The sequence below is a fragment of the Etheostoma spectabile genome, chromosome 9 (genome assembly GCF_008692095.1).
Source record: "Etheostoma spectabile isolate EspeVRDwgs_2016 chromosome 9, UIUC_Espe_1.0, whole genome shotgun sequence".
Lineage (NCBI taxonomy): Eukaryota > Metazoa > Chordata > Actinopteri > Perciformes > Percidae > Etheostoma > Etheostoma spectabile.
Window position 1 is genome coordinate 37,928,695 of NC_045741.1, and position 16,207 is coordinate 37,944,901.

General features: G+C 41.8%; 1 protein-coding gene across 2 annotated transcripts in view; it reads left to right on the forward strand.

Moving 5' to 3' along the window:
- The window catches only part of ncanb (neurocan b), a 141,716-nt gene that overhangs the window by 73,156 nt on the left and 52,353 nt on the right, over window positions 1-16,207 (forward strand). For both annotated transcript variants that reach the window (XM_032526440.1, XM_032526441.1), the window contains exon 10: window positions 10,457-10,573. In XM_032526440.1, coding sequence (XP_032382331.1) covers window positions 10,457-10,573 — 117 coding nt within the window. The remainder of the gene's footprint in view (window positions 1-10,456; window positions 10,574-16,207) is intronic.

Genomic DNA, 16,207 nt, shown 5'->3' on the forward strand with positions numbered 1-16,207 from the left:
CACTTGCGAGCACAGGGCGTAGAAAAAATGGAAGACTGCCACCTGCCATCAAGGTTAACAGTGAAATGTGTGATTTCAAATTGAGGTATTTTCTTGCTATAGAGAGGTGGCAGCGAGAGGATGAGTGCACCCAGCTGGGGTTGTGGAGCTAGCGGATTGCCTGACTGACTTCACTCACTCTCAAGGCCGCTGAAGGCAGTGGCAGGGCTCCTAGTGGCAGTCACAACACATCATGCAGCAGCCAGCCCACAGCGAGTGGAAGGCTTGAGGACACTCCTGAAGTGGGGCATGTCAGACACACCCACAGATATGTCCCAGCAGGGAGGAGTCATAGACAGGGGAGGAAAATGAAGAGGGGAGGAAGGATTCCTACTGTAAGTGGTGGGGGTAATGGATATGAAGGTGTACATTACAGAATACAGTGAGCTATGAAGATTAAGGCTTTGCAAGTAGCAATTGTGCCTTGAAGGGATTTTGGGTGAGCTTTCTTACAGAGTTTCTGCAGGCAAGGGCACTGTGAGATCATGTAAAGTAGTTCTTCTTTGTTTTAAACAGCTCTCCAGGCAAACCCGTCCTGCACACAGCTTGCTTCTCCTAATAGTGCTGCTCTCCTGTCAGAACAACTGCTTGCTAGTAAACACAGTGGAATGCAAACATGCAGGCAAGGGAGTGTGAGATCCCCAATCAGTCTGTGTGTGTTTCCTGCTTTTTCTTTCTGGTGTAGGGCTCTTCTGTAATGGCATTTTTGCAACGATCTGCACACCATGCTAGGTCATGTGTGAGAGGTCAGTGAAGGTGTGTCCATGCATATTTTCTATTGTTTATATTTGTCCACAATATGTGCATGACGTTTGGGAGAAGTACAATATAAACAGTAGGATTTAGTGATTGTCTTCTCAGCCAGTCGCATTATTGGCATCATTCCTTTGAAGCAGCTGTGCCGATCACAGTGGGACATCCAAATGGAGAGAAGAGAAGAGTGCATATCATTTCTATTTTAAAAATAAGAAAATAGTGTTATTTTCTGTGATCTGCCTTATAGGACACAAACACAGCACTACAAATGGGTCGCCAAAGGCAGACAATGAGCCCTTGTAAATTGAATTTGTATTTGTGGAGATATTAAATGGTTAGAAGAACATACCCCTGTGGCTTCTTGCACCACATGCGCATCAATATTAATTTCAAGTAAAAGTCTACTTGTCTAATTGTACCTGAAAAAGGAACTCAGCCTTTATTTGTGTGTCACTCCATTTAAAGGCATGGTAATCAATATGTGCATGTTCATTGCACTGTGGCCTCACTTGATGTAACAATATGTTGTTTATATCACAATATGAATTATTCATTATACATTGACAGTAATTATTACTCCCTACATTTAGTGTGTCCAGAATATTGTTGGGTAATTTGAAAAAGGGGGGATGCAGTTGATTCAATATTCTCATTTCACAATGCCCTTAAAAATGAGAGCAAAGACACATTGAAGAGAAGAGAGGGGGGGGGGGAATCCAAAGTGGATAGAATGTGTTTGTGATGATAAGCCAGGATGGATTATTTTCTTGCCACTCTGACAGCCAAGATAATGCAATTTATTTAGGACGAATGAAGACGCCACAAGTGCCGCTCTTGTAACAATACACCCTCAATTTCTCCATCAGACTCGCCTTGCGCAGGCCTGCTGAATTGGGTTGTATTGGATTGCTGGCGTGTTCCTCCTCCCGGTCCTCTCCAGGCTGATTCAGTGTGACGCTCGGTTCACGGGGTGCTCACTGAGAGCGCATCGGCTGCTTTCTGCTGTCTCAGGCTTCTGGCACTGGAGCTAATTGCAAGTGTCATGTTTTTTCTGTGTGTGTGTGTGTGTGTGTGTGTGTGTGTGTGTGTGTGTGTGTGTGTGTGGTGGTGTGTGTGTGGTGGTGTGTGGTGTGTGCGGTGGTGTGTGTGTGTAAAAGTGAAAGTGGGAATATCCATATGCTGCAAGTCAGCCAGTTGTGACAGAGGTTGCTGAACATGTGCGTGTATCCACTCAGCTGTGTGTGTGTGTGTGTGTGTGTGTGTGTGTGTGTGTGTGTGTGTGTGTGTGTGTGTGTGTGTGTGTGTGTGTGGAGGAGAGGAGAGGAGGAAAACATTTGATGCAGTTGAAAAGAGGTGAAGCTGAAATGCAAAGGAAATAGAATCACAAATCGTCTATGTATTTTTGTTTTGTATATTTTTCGTGTGAAAGTAAATTCTAACTTTCAAGTTAGAAACTTCTTTTCTTCTTGCGTCTCCGCAGCTTAATTTCTTTTATGTCACATACACCTGTAGGGTTGATTTTTCACCTCAAGATATGACTGTACATTGATAATAGCACTATGTAAATATATAATAACTTGGACCAGTTAAACAGATTTGGCAAGCCTTAGTTATTTGAGTAATCCAGTGTTGATGGCAGCTTTCATCATGCTCAGTAATGACTAATGCACTACTGTAGTGGAATGTTTACAGACCGCAGTATGCGTCCAGTGTTGTTTTCACCCCTTTCACCCCTGGACACACACACTCTCATGCATACGCAAAGGAGAATGTATAGTGTGCAGCCGGACGTGGGTACAGTAATCACATTGCCACACCTGCCCCATCCACAACCTTCTCTTCAAGATGTGAACACATTCCCACAGGATGCAGGGTGGCGTCTGCTGCTTTTCAAGTGGTCAAGCGGGGTTCAAGCCCAGATTTGGCAAGTATCTACGCTGTCAGGTGTCTTTGAGCACTGACTACCTGCCAGCCTGGGAAGGCTCAGTAGCTGACCAGGTGCTCTGATCTCCCTGTGGTGGGGAGATCAAAAGACTATTACATTATCATTCTTTACAACAGCTGACTTCATTCCGTTTGTGACCCCTTGTGTTAACCGTGTTGTAGTTTTGTGGTCTTTACAACCACATGTCCAGATTTGTTATATCACCACACACACACTGAAAGGCCCCTTTATGTTGTTCAACTGTGATTCTAGAGCTCACTGAGACACAGCCACTAACGACAAATGTATAGCTTGAGCTACTAAAGACAGCCTGTGTTTTAATTCTTCTATGTTAAATGAAGCAGAATACTCTTGTGGGCATATTTCTATTGCTAGAAAAGAAACATATCTATATACAGGGCATGATTTTCTTATTTTCTATCCAATCATGTAGTGTGGGATTTATCTGGCATACCACTGGTTTTGACTGACAGTTGCAGTGGGTTAAAAGGGAGAGGTGGAAGCTTGGTTTTGGGGAGGCGAGGCCAATGACCCTCCTTGATGTGTGTATGACACCATGGACTGTATAGCTGAAGCGTTTGGTGTAATACCCCTCATTGCAGACTGTCAGCCTCTGCACACATTGGACTGTCTCACTCTGCACAGTGCAGATTGACTACTGAGGCGCTGACATCATCAGCACAAACCAGAGCAGCTCCACCGACAAGTAAACGTAACCTCTTGTCTCTCCCCGGCTCGTCTTCTCTTCTTTTCCACCTTCCTTCCCTTCCTCTCCGCCCCCATGTAGCTAACCTTGGCAAGTCAATCCCTTTGAAGTCATCTGAGGTCCACAATGAATTCTGCATCTTTGTGCTTGTGGGAGGTATATTATATATATTTCCTCCGCTGTGTAATCAGCAGTAATTGTAGCTCATCTGCAGTGGCTGAGTTGCCTGTCTGGGGACACGCTGAAACATGGATCAGATTCCTACCTGTGGGTCTCTCTGACTCTGTCTGTCCTGTCAGGGAAGAGATGGAAACTTGGAGTCACTCAGGTCATACAGATGATTCATTTAACAGTAACAGTCATTGCTGTCAGCAACAGTTATATATACATAACTGTATTTCACACTCACCTTTGTCAGGCACACAGTTTTAGAACACAGCCCTGGAAGTGAAACAGACAGACCGAGAGATGCACAGCAAGCTAGAACATTGACCTAACCTTACTGTAATTTGTTGACATCCGACTTGGAGAGGAGAGAACACAAGTGGACCACTGTTCCCCCAATTCACCCTCATAGGGTTTTTTCTGTTTTTGTGACCAGGATAGTTCTGCATCATCCTCTCATCCAAGTTATAAACATTAACACCCGCTTTGACGCAATGGGAGATGGGGCTTTTTTGTAATTTGCGGGCCTCATACAACTTTTTAAAGCTCTCTCGTGGGACATTTCAAGCGCTCTTGGGGCTCCTCTGGTGGCCACGGGGGGGGGGAGACCCTGAGCAGGCAGTTATGCTCTGGGTCGGCTACAGTAAAGAAACATGAGCACCCAGGTTTGGGTGCACTGGTAGCCAAATAGTTACATAGTGTACCACATAACCATACTGTCCTTGGTTTGATTCCATGTACCTCTCACTCTCCCCTCATTTCCTGCGATCCAATGAAGGTGAAAAATCTCACAACTCATTTATTGCTCTCTTGGACTTTACTGTAGCTATAGCGCTGTTTTCCAGATCTCAGAATGTAACTTCGGTGAGTAAAACACCATCATGACGATGAGTAATAATGATATGCAGGAAATTCCTGACCTAGTCTTGCTCCAGATGTGTTGTGGCTTTGGTGACATTTGGCACTGACAGAGCCACTTACACAGAGGCATTATGTATACCTATTTTGGCTCTGTAGCATCACTGAACACATTAAACACATGTTCTCAGTACCCATCATGCAAATGACAAAATGAATGTTTCACTCTATAGCACAGTGATGATGACAACGACTATATATGTGGCCATACATTGCAGTTTAGCGCAGCAATCCATATGGCTCTTACTGTTCTGTGTGCCTCAGTACGTTTTTAGAGACGCGCTGTAGCATTACATTTTAACGGGGCATTTTTTTCTGCGCCCATGTGATGGCTTATCACGCTCATAGGGTGGGAACATTTGAACAGGCCAAGGCATGATTTCTGTCTCAGCAAAGCTATTACAAGGTTCAGTGAGTCCAAGTACAGCAATGCGGGTGATAAGCATGTGTATACAGTAAGTGTGTGTGTGTGTGTCTCAGGTTAGTTCTGCAGAGTTCTGTGTCTCACTGGGACTTCATGGAATGCAAGACATTTCCCTCATTGCAATCCTCTTTTATGGTTTGCTCTAAATCCCGGGTGTCTGTATGATCCATTGGGGAGTGGCTTCACAAATGTGCCACAAGGCTAAGATAATCTCCCTCCTAAGAGGCATAGGAAAAACTTAAGATGGCCCCATGGAGTAGTAAAATGTCACACAGAAGAACTTATATAAAGAAGTTCTGCACAGGATTCTAGAGATGTTTGCAGTATCCGTTCAATGTCAGGAGAGACAACCTTCCATTATCTATTTGATTAGTGTAAGTATAAATTTAAAGCTTAGACCTGAAAGCTGAACTTAATATGTCTCTCTTTCTTGTTATCGCTATAAACTGTAGTGCTACACCTACTGTAATTCTTTTGCTTCCTCCCTCTCTCTCTCTCTCTGACTTCAGCTTCCCCTCTTTCTCTCTTTTTCCTTTCTGTCTTTTGCACAGAAAAAGAATGACACAGTAGGAATGGAAGAGGCGACCTATTTTAAGACCAGTGTGTAATTAATCATAAGCTAGCAGCAAGCATTAAGAGAGGAGGAAATGTATAATAGCTCCCTCTGTGACTTTCTGTCCCTCCTAGCTGACATTCTCTCGCTCTCTTCCTCTCTCTCATTCTCAGTCCATCTCTCTCGTTCTCATACATGTGCTTCTCTATAATAACATGTCATTTGTATCCTTGCCTCCTTTGCAACAACCAGGGTCTCTCTGTCTCATGCCTCATCAGTTTTTTCACTTGCATATTCATTTTTAGTTTCACATCTTTGCACACAAACACGCACACTCCTGATTATGAAAACCGTCGTGAATGTTTAAACACTAAACCAGTCACATTTCATTTTCAAGTTGTCTGCTGCATGGTAAGGGCTGAATCCATGCATGTTCATCCATTCATGCAGAACATTTCTTTGGGCCGAGACGTTACCGTAGTCACAACCCATAACTGCTGTCTCATCACATGTCTCATGTGATGTCACCACCAAGACTGCAGGCTACTGTTTGTGGACAGATGGTGAACAACACAGTCTCATTTGGTGTAATAAGTCATTACTAATTCTCTGCGGATTGGATCAATGTCGTATTCTGCTCCAGCTCAGCTCTCAGTCTGACAGACTGGTAGATGGTAGCTAAGGAAAAATCCTTTTTTATCTCATTATTAAGGCAGTTTAGCTGGAACTGGTCAAATTATGGCAATAAATGCTTTCTTTTATAGAGAAAAATGGACCAATAGGAATAGAAGGTTTTTAAGGCACTAAACGCATGCATGCCCACACATGAATAAACACACTATCTACGTTCTTATTTTTCAGTTGGTGATGTCATCCACTTAAATCCTAAGCAGCTTATTGATTCTTTTTTTTAAAGATTTGTCACTCTCATTTTTAACAACAGCAAAGAAAACCCCGTGCAGCATTAACAACACACAGAGCTGCAGTATTACTCTCTGTGGTGTGATTGACTCGGGGAATTGTCATCAGAAGTCTGGCCTTTTTGCTACTGACACCTCCCTGACTAAGGCCACTTGATGACCCAGTCCTCAGCTGTCAGTTCCACTGTGTGCATCGCTGCCTTTTCTCTGCAGCAGATACATGTCTGCCTGGGCTATGACTCAGAGTGGAGAGGCGATTGTGTAGAGGTTTAAAACCAAAACTGGATGTAGAGCTACTCACTTGCCAGAATTATCTTTGACATTATAAGCGTGACTCAAGCAGATTAATGTATAGGGAGGGGTTTGTAGAGCACACGGGTAAGTTTTGAGATGTTAGCAATTTAAATGTAAGTATTTAAAAACGGAACTGAACTCTTGCCATAGATCTTTACCTCAACTTATCTGACTTTTGCTTTTTATTTGACCATACTGACCTTTGGTGTTTATTATTTGTTAACAAATGTATGACAAACAGAAAAGTTTATTATTTTCATGTTGGTTCTTTCTTGGTCATTGTTCAGTGCATCTTTTATTTCATTTATTTGTACACCTGTACACTAGCTTTTTACTGTGAACAGTAGCATTGAACAGCACTTGGCAAGTATTAAAGCATCCATATTATGCTCATTGGTTGATAATTGTATTTTGAGGTTGTACAGGTTTCATTTTTTTATAAAAAAATCACCATATTTTTGTTATACTGCACATTGCTGCAGATCCTGTTTTCACCCTGTGTGTTTAGGTTTCTGTTTAGCTACAGAGTGAGACATCTCACTTCTATACTATCTTTGTTGGGAGTCGCACATGCTCAGTAGCAAGGTAAGATCCCATCAGCTAGATAACGCTTTCTCCAGCTTCGGTCAGTCCGAGGCAGGATTAGCTGGAGACTTCTTTTAGACTTTTATTGTGTGTTGCAGCAGTGTTTTGCCATTGAGAACGAGTTTGCATGCTAGTAAGTTGGCTAAAATGCTACGGTTAGCCACCTCGTCCCGGCTAGTGACGTAGAAAGCCGTGCAGATTTTAAACAGCTCACCCGTAGACTGAAGGCAGAGGACATTCAAACACTGTGTTTCACTCAAAACAGCATGGATAGTTTTTTTTCCAATTTTGCATGCGTGTGGAAGCACCTGAGACACAAAATAACATATGATAATAACAAGGGATTTTTTTCAAATGGGCACTTTAAGTACTAAGTAGCTGTTAGTGAATTAATATCTTAATTTGCACATCATACACCACTAATATTATTAGTACGTATAGTGTATTGCTTAACTGGTTAAGCATCATGCTTAGAAGCAACACAGACCTTTGTTTTAGTTGCCATTCATGGTCCCCGTAGAATAAATTCTAATGATTTTGGTGATCCTAAAGCTTTTGCTCTGGCACCACCAGCAAAGTGTTCACTTATCAGGTGAGTTATCACAACATCTACGTGCACCTGATGGACATGTTGTTCAGACGTTAATGGTCCCCAGAGGATGAATCCTACAGACTTAGGTGATCCTCTGATTTTTCTTCTGGCACCCCCATGATGTTGACTAGCTTTGAGTGAAATATATCATAATTTTAACTAGTTTGTTTAAACTTAAAACCCAAACAATGAACTATAACTAATCACAATGTAGTGTATTTCTTATTTTCTTTCGTTTAGAGACATAAGTTCTGTCACCCTGCTAAAAAAAGGCTGGCTACCTGTAAGCTGAACTACTTTAGCTTTTTTGTAATGTAAATGTTAGATTTAGCTATGATATGATTATGCTGTATATTATGGTTAAAGTACTTCAAATGTCACATTCAATACTATTTAAACTCTATCAAATGTCACCTGAAGCTGGCATTTTATGGATTTTATGACACAAAGACATTGAATTTCACAGTGAATTAGAGAAAGCGACTTGTCAGAATGGAAGCTACTGTACTAAGCATTTTTGTATTAAAGTGAAGTCACCTTGAAAAGCTTATTTTCCAAAATTGTAGCATTTTGCCAATTTTTTATTATCCCACCCAGAGTGAGCGAGCGTAGGCCAAGTTTGAGTCAAAATGGCTTTCCACATCATATCACCGGATTTACCCAAACAGCTGCTGTGGACAGCAGCAGTGAAAGTAGATTTAGGAACAATCTCCCACGTTCACCTATTCTTTCCTCACGAAAACACACTGAAGATACTGTTGGTGACGTGCTTTTATCCACCTTTGCTTGATGTAACAACAGAATAGAGAGCATAGTCAAGTTCTGAGCATGTGGCAACAGTAAACCAATCATTTGAGCATGATTAAACAAATGAAAGTCACATTTTCTAAGTACACATTAACATGATTTGTCATAACTAACAGGGTTGAGGACGTAGCTGGTTAAGCTACAAGCTACTCTTCATTGGAAGTGGTTAAGGTAGAAGAACACAACACTTTTGTTTAAATGACACTAACAATAGGTTATGGTTAAGTGTTGCTCAGATCACTGGTGGGTATTAGGGTAAGGTTGGATTGGGGTTAAGGTAAGAAGAAACACAAACTGATTTGGATGTAGCATTTTCTTCATACTAGCCCTAATACTGGAACCTTTGCATGATTTTGAAAATAGCTACATTACCCAAATGCTAGTGGCAAAATATTTCAAACAATAGGTCTTTATGAATCTGTTATGTAGACTGGCATTATCCACCCATTAAAGGATGGATGGATGTGGATAGATGGATAGATTCAGACCTAACCAGACACACTCATTGACCATATCCTGCGTGTTTCTTCAATGCTTAGCACTTACGTATTTTACCATCTCCATCAATACATCATTAACCTTTAAGCACTGTTTGTTTTCAAATCACATACAGTGTTGGTTTTTTTCCTCCCTGCTGTTGAATTAAGAAATGAGCCTGTCTCTAATGGTTTTTCTCATTCAGCGAATCACTTTTATGTATTTTCAAAGGCAGCCTCTCCAGCATCTCCCCTGCCCTGTGTATCAACACCAGCCTCTCTGCAGCGGAGGGAGTCTGTCACCCAGTTTCACAGGAACTTGAACACACACTCACATGTACTGAGTCACGCTCAGAAAACATCCAGAAATGCACATGCATTTGCTTGCATGGTTACACACATGCATAAACACACTCCCACACATACAGATGAAAAGTATTCCCAGACTTGCAGGGGAACTGCACTCTGTGTTCTGCGCAGCATCTCTCTGCTCATACATCATTAAGTAAGTCTGGGTGTTATTATGGAGAAGATGCAGTGTATTAGATGGCCTGACAGACTGTGTCAGGGGCTGCAATCCTGCAGGATTGGATAATAAAAAGACACTTAATCTAGCTGGTTCCCTACAGTCCTTTGCACACAAAATAAAAAATCCTTATGCCCCCTCTGCGGTCTAACCGTCCTTGTGAAATTCTCCTCCTCCCTCTGTCCCACTCTAAAATATAGGAGCAATAATTATGACTTAATCTCCTCAATCTCGGCCATACATCCGCCAAAATATTTCCCATGAAGACTCACAGAGTTAGAGCTCAGCAACATAAAATGTGTTTATTACCTCCTGCAGCAATGTGCCACTGAAACCAGTACGCATGACTGGCGATGATCGTCTGATTTACGAAGGTCTAGGCTTATCAAGCGGACCTGGGATGAGAGGCAGGAGAACGACAGGAGGGGGTTGACTCAGCACACCGTCCTTCACCTGGCGAGCATCAGTCATGATAAACAGGGGCACGACAGACGCAACAACAGCCTGTCCGTCACCTTGTAGAAAGTCATGCAGACCGGGACAAGTCTACGTACTGTCTGTCCCACTCTGCTCTTTCCCTGCTTCTGTCAGAGAGCAGCAGGAGGATGGGCCCTGGATAATGAGGGGGCATAATGCTTGCTCACTGCCTGTCATAGTTTGTCAACATTCAAGGCACTTTCGTAATGCTCTTTCTCTGTACAAAATAAATAATAAATCCATATTTGTCTCCCACTCTTTCTGTCTTTACAGTGGAGAATAACCCATGCCAGACCAACCCCTGTCTCCATGGAGGGAGCTGCTTGCAAGAAGGTGATGGCTATAGCTGCTACTGTCCTCAGGGCTTCTCTGGAGAGAGCTGCGAGATCGGTGAGTTGCTGGCCGGTCATGGCTGAGTGGGGAGACCTCAGAGGTCAACAGCTGCAGGCAGATGCTGCGTCACTGTGGCATAAGAGAAAGAGAGACAGGCATATGTTGGAATAACATTTACCAGATGTACTCGACTGTGCAGGGAATTCACGAAAAAATCACCAACGAGTTTCCCTATGTGGGATTTGTTTCCTTATTTGTTAGCACGACTCTGAATTCAATCCTAATACACTCAACGCCAAAAAGGAGCTTTCCTGTTAGGTCCAGTAGCACTGAATCAGGCAAAGTGAAAGGGGGAATATCCATATGCTGTGAATCAGCCAGTTGTGACAGAGGCGTGTGTGTGTGTGTGTGTGTGTGTGGTGTGTGTGTGTGTGTGGGTGTGTGTGTGTGTGTGTGTGTGGTGTGTGGGGTGTGTTGTGTGTGTGTGTGTGAGAGGTTTTCACCTTTTGTCCCAGAAGTAGTTGGCAGCTTGTCTTTGCTCTCAGCTGTGTGGAGAATGTGTCTGTCAGAAAATGGCTGTGCACTGTTTTTGTGGGCCCACAGAGCAGCCATGATAAGGATCAGTGAGGGATGGAGCAGCTGATTAAAGTGCTGAGGGAAAACGGGAAAACAAAGATGAGAAAAAAGAAGATGTGGCATTTGCAGAAAATATCAAAGTGAATTCAGCAACACAAACCTCACTCGGTTTGATTGAGCCATAACACATCACAGTTGGTACAAAGTTGTTGTTGATGGCGTCCTGTCTGGCACATTGATTCTGGCTCTCAGCCAAAAAAACATGGCTTGAACCACAGTAAATATTAGATTATGAGCAGAAATTGCCCTCTTTTGTGGTGCAATGTGGGTCTAGTCTTACAGTTTGCTTCTCTTTCTTTGGGCAGTTGCCTTTTTTCCAAAGCTTGTTTTGAGCACTGAGCTCCATTTGATGTATATAAGGCCTTGGAGTAAATCAAAGACCATTACTGTTTTTAGGATAAAAAATGCTGTGTTGATCTGAGTGAAAGTAATTAAGTGAAAACAGTTAATAGACAGATGCACCATCAGAATTCTTCTTCCTGAATTTCCTGTATTTCCTGAATTAGAAAAGACCACCATGTACGTTGAACCTTTTGTCCAACTTCTCGAGCTCTATGTGTTCCATAATTATGCGTACAAAGACAACAGGCAGAGCTGAGGCTTTACGGGTCATTACTTATGGAAAAAGGACATGGATCATGGGTCAGAGGTCATGTTAGGCCTACTGCCCTGGGTCTGATTGTCAATATCTTTCATTCTTATACACAGAAAGAAGAAATTATGCAGCATTTAGGTGTGCCAGTGCATTAACACCATGGAGATCAATCAAGGGTCTGGAGTTGGATCAATAACAGTGGAAAATGCATGTTAACTGTTTGTAAGGATTTCTTGTGGTCAATGTGTTTAGGATTTCTTATTGAATGGGACCAAACATAATGGTTTTTAGAAGATATTGGAAGAAATGATCACACAATGTTGGAATGAAAAAGCATTCATAAAATATTAGCTGATCATTTCTGCTCTTGCTGTCCGTCCTTAGTGTTCGAAAAATAATTACCAAAAGACGACAAAGAATCACTGGAGTCACTTTGTCGTTTAGCTAGCCAACCTCCTCCTCCAATGAGTACAGAGATTGACGGAAGAGCAAACTCCGCAGTGTTAACTTTATACCTTAAAACCCCTTTCGCCATGGTTACCATGCCCCAAACAGCTGCACTATCTCAAAGGTAATTAAAAACTCCACCTGACATAGAGAAGGGTGTGAAACAGTCATGAGAGTGAAGGGAGGAAGTCTGGCCAAGTTGTTTAAAGATAGCTGTGAATTATGTGGCCTTGGGCACCTATATTATAGCTTATTACAGCAAATGATTGTCCACAATTTTTACCAACGGCGCTGTTCTAGAGGAACTAGGCCTTAAGGAAAGTGTGCCTTATATTCTGTGTTGCATTCAATATCCGCAGCTTCTATTTCCTCCAGTTCATCATTTGTGGTTGACTATCGTATTCGTTGTCCTTTGGTTAAAAACAAGTTTAGATACCCCCACCACAACCGCATTGTAGCCTACAGAGTGGCATATCAACCTGTATCCGCCGCACTGCCTTGCTCTCTATGTGAAATTATTATTTAGGCAAGCTGCAACACACCTTTGAGGATGTCTCGAGAACATGGCTTGTAGCTGCAATTATTTGGCAAGAAGCAGTTTGGAGAGCTTCATTATTGATGGCCTGTGTTTCTACTGTGTGTTGTTATTATTTATGAGAGAGAGAGAGAGGCTGTGAACATCTCAGTGTTAGCACTCCAGCTCCACTAGATCCTCATCTTAAGAAAGTCCTTCACTTCATCTATGTTCCTGTCTTAATCTGGGGCTGTCAGTAAAGATGCATGGATAACAATCTTTAGTGGTGTACCAGGACTGTTCGGCGGTAGAGTCTGGATTCTTCAGCAGAATAAGTGATTAATGAGGCACAATACAGCCTGTCAATTTGAGGGCCATGTGTTGAGATACAATAATGAATAATATATGGCTTCCCCACAGCTGGAATAAACATTTGTTCACAGATATAAAAAAATCAAAACAGAGACATAAACAAAATGCACCTCTGGGGGATTCTGCTCTTCCACTGATTATGATGAGATACAATAGTCAAATAGTTATCTTAATGTTTCTGATCCATTTACACAAAGGTGTAAAAATCTGTCTGTCCTGCTGCTCTGGGAAAGTATTGAAAGGATAACAGCACATGTGGGGAAATACAATGAATCTGCATGTATTTCCCCATTAGACCTCTACTCATTTATATTAAGATATAGAATTTCATCATGTAGTTTCTGTGTGGGTGTCCAAAGCCTTTGGACTAAAGATCAATCAAGCTCTGCACCACAGTCAAAGTATCACTTCTGGTTTTGAACATTCTACAAAATAATTCAGATCAGACAGTAGGCAAAATCACATGGTATGTAAACTTAAGGAATTGGTACTATGAGTGTATAACCAGAACAAGTTATGTATCTCTGTCTGATTACTTTGCTTGATAAAACGATACATGTACTGTACGTATAGCACTAGCATCAGTGTTTCACTATGGTTAACTTACAAAACAAACATACAAGCCTTTTTCAGACATGTTGAGGTGTCACAGTAGAAAAAGCACAGGTGTAAATATTCAAATGAATGCTGTAAGAAATGCCTACTCCCACGTTTATTACGACAAATGAGAACACAGCAAGGTTGCCCTTTTGATCTAATACAGAAGGGTGACAGTTAGTTCACACTGGAAACCAAAGTTGACAATACAACCATTTTTGTGTGCAGGGGGAACGCTTTTATTAAAAGAAAAGGAAATGAGCAGCTGCATTGTATGTAGGAAATAACGGTATTCAGCAGCAGATTGAGTTTGTTCAGTTACCAGAGTCAACAAAGAGTACATCTTTTTTTTTTAAACTTTATATCAACATTGAGTGAAAGGGTGAGGTGCTCAAAATCATATAAAGTAAGGACGTTTACAGTACGATGGCATATGAGCAAACTTAATTTGTTGATGAGGAACCTCATTTCCTAAGCTTATAAGAAGTGTTGTTTATGAATAGGACGTCTTCGTTCTTCACAACAACACATTTCCCTTTCTGACCTATATAACAGGGTTAACAGACCTGTTTCACAGCAGACATGTTGACATGTCATAGTAGGAAAAGCACAGGTGTATTCCAAACCATTAAAGATGGCCGCATTCCACTTAGGAGAAGCCCTGGTATGGTGCATGCTGACTCACTCAAATAGCTCACTGGGACACTTGATGGAATTGAGCCATCGTTAAGGTTATCAATTTCAGCTGTGCTTTTCCTGCCATGACAAGTAAAAAATGTCTGCCGTGAAAAAGGTCCATATGGGTTTTAAATACAATATATTTAGTGTATTTAGATTCACAAACCCACACATAGAATGAATATAAGTTGTTTTAAAGGTTAAGATATATCATATACGTTGATTTACATGTATATTGTGTTTGCCTTGTTTTCCTTTGTGGTTTTTAAAAATGAAATGCCATTCTTGTTGATAGCAGCAGCCATTTTCTGTTTAGTCTGTTGTGGAGAAAACACATTAACCCGTCTCAGTCTATTGCTGAGGACGGGTCATCAAATCACTGTGATTCTACCTGGAGCAGGAGTTAGGCAAATCATTTCTGGTCGACCGCTGTTTGTTCTACAGAAAGAACTCAATCAGCCCATCAGCCAGTCAGGTGAAAGGAAGAAAACAGGCATGAAAATAGTTCTGAGCTGTGAGACAATCGTAAGCATCTGGATTAATCAACAAATAGAAAGAGACGCATAAATGCAGTGTTTTCCTCATGGCTTTTCAAAACAGAATCCAAATAGCTGGTAGACGTGTGCTTTTTGGATTTCAAATGCAGAATGTGGTGTGAGGTCAAGACTGTGAATGATTCTCTTAATAGAAGGAAATTACTCTGATTGCACCATTCTCTCATCCTGTCTTTTAACCCCTGTCCCTCTTTCTCTCCATCCACCTTTCCCTTGGGCCTGTGTGGAGTAGCCTCCTCCATTTTCTCTAGCGTTCCCATGTTGCATTCCCTTCTTTTTCAGCATTATTGTTTCATTTCTCCTCAACTCCTCAAGCAAATCAGTCAGAAACAACAAGCAGAGCGCTGTTGGGCATAACACAACACATGTGGGAAAAGGCATACACCGTCCAATCACTAGCTCACAACACTACAGTAACATTCAGTCGCAATCACAGGTGGTTTAAAGAACTCCCAGGTCAATTTCAGCAAAATAAATTGAATAGCAACATCCTCTATATGTGTACACAGCAATGTCCTCGAGTTGGTTTTCTACTCGAGAGGGAGCACACCTGATGCTTATTCATTATTATTATTATTATTATTATTAGTATTATTATTATTATTGTACACCCCCTCATACTCTCTGGCCTCATTTCTAATCAATGTGATTAGATCTGAGTTTCTGTCCTTCCTCTCTCCCTCCCTGCTCTGTACATTTTTATCAAATGTGATTTATTTTGTCTTTTCTCACATTATTTCTCTGACCACATCTTCACCCCTGTTCCTACTCTTTCACCCACCCTTCTTTTCATTCTCTCCTTCATTAATTCTCATTAACTTCTTTCTTCACAATTTTCCTTGTGTCCCTTGTATCACTCTTTTACTCATTTCTGTTTTCTTTCCTGTTCAGCCCATCTCCCTTCCCTCCTCTCTTCCTCCCTCATCACCCCTCCAACACGTTGCTCTTTGGCAAGACCTACAGTACAGCGCTGTATTGAAATTGTTCTGCAGTGCAGAGATTGGGGTGAAAACAAGTCTGTAGCCCCCCAGCATTTTTTACCAAATAACCCATTTCATTTCCTGCCACACTTTCTCACTCGCCCACAAACCCCTAACCTCTTCCCCCCTTTCTCTCTCTGGCTCTGTGCTTTCGTCTCTTTCTCCCTCTTTTGCTCTGTGTTTTCCTGTCAAAGGCCAATACAATTATTCATACAGAAATGCCTCTGTACTCATGCATAAAATGAAACTTATTCAAGCTCACACATTCACTCACCTGCATACTCAAACTGCCAATAGGCTCACAAGGGTGTGCACAAA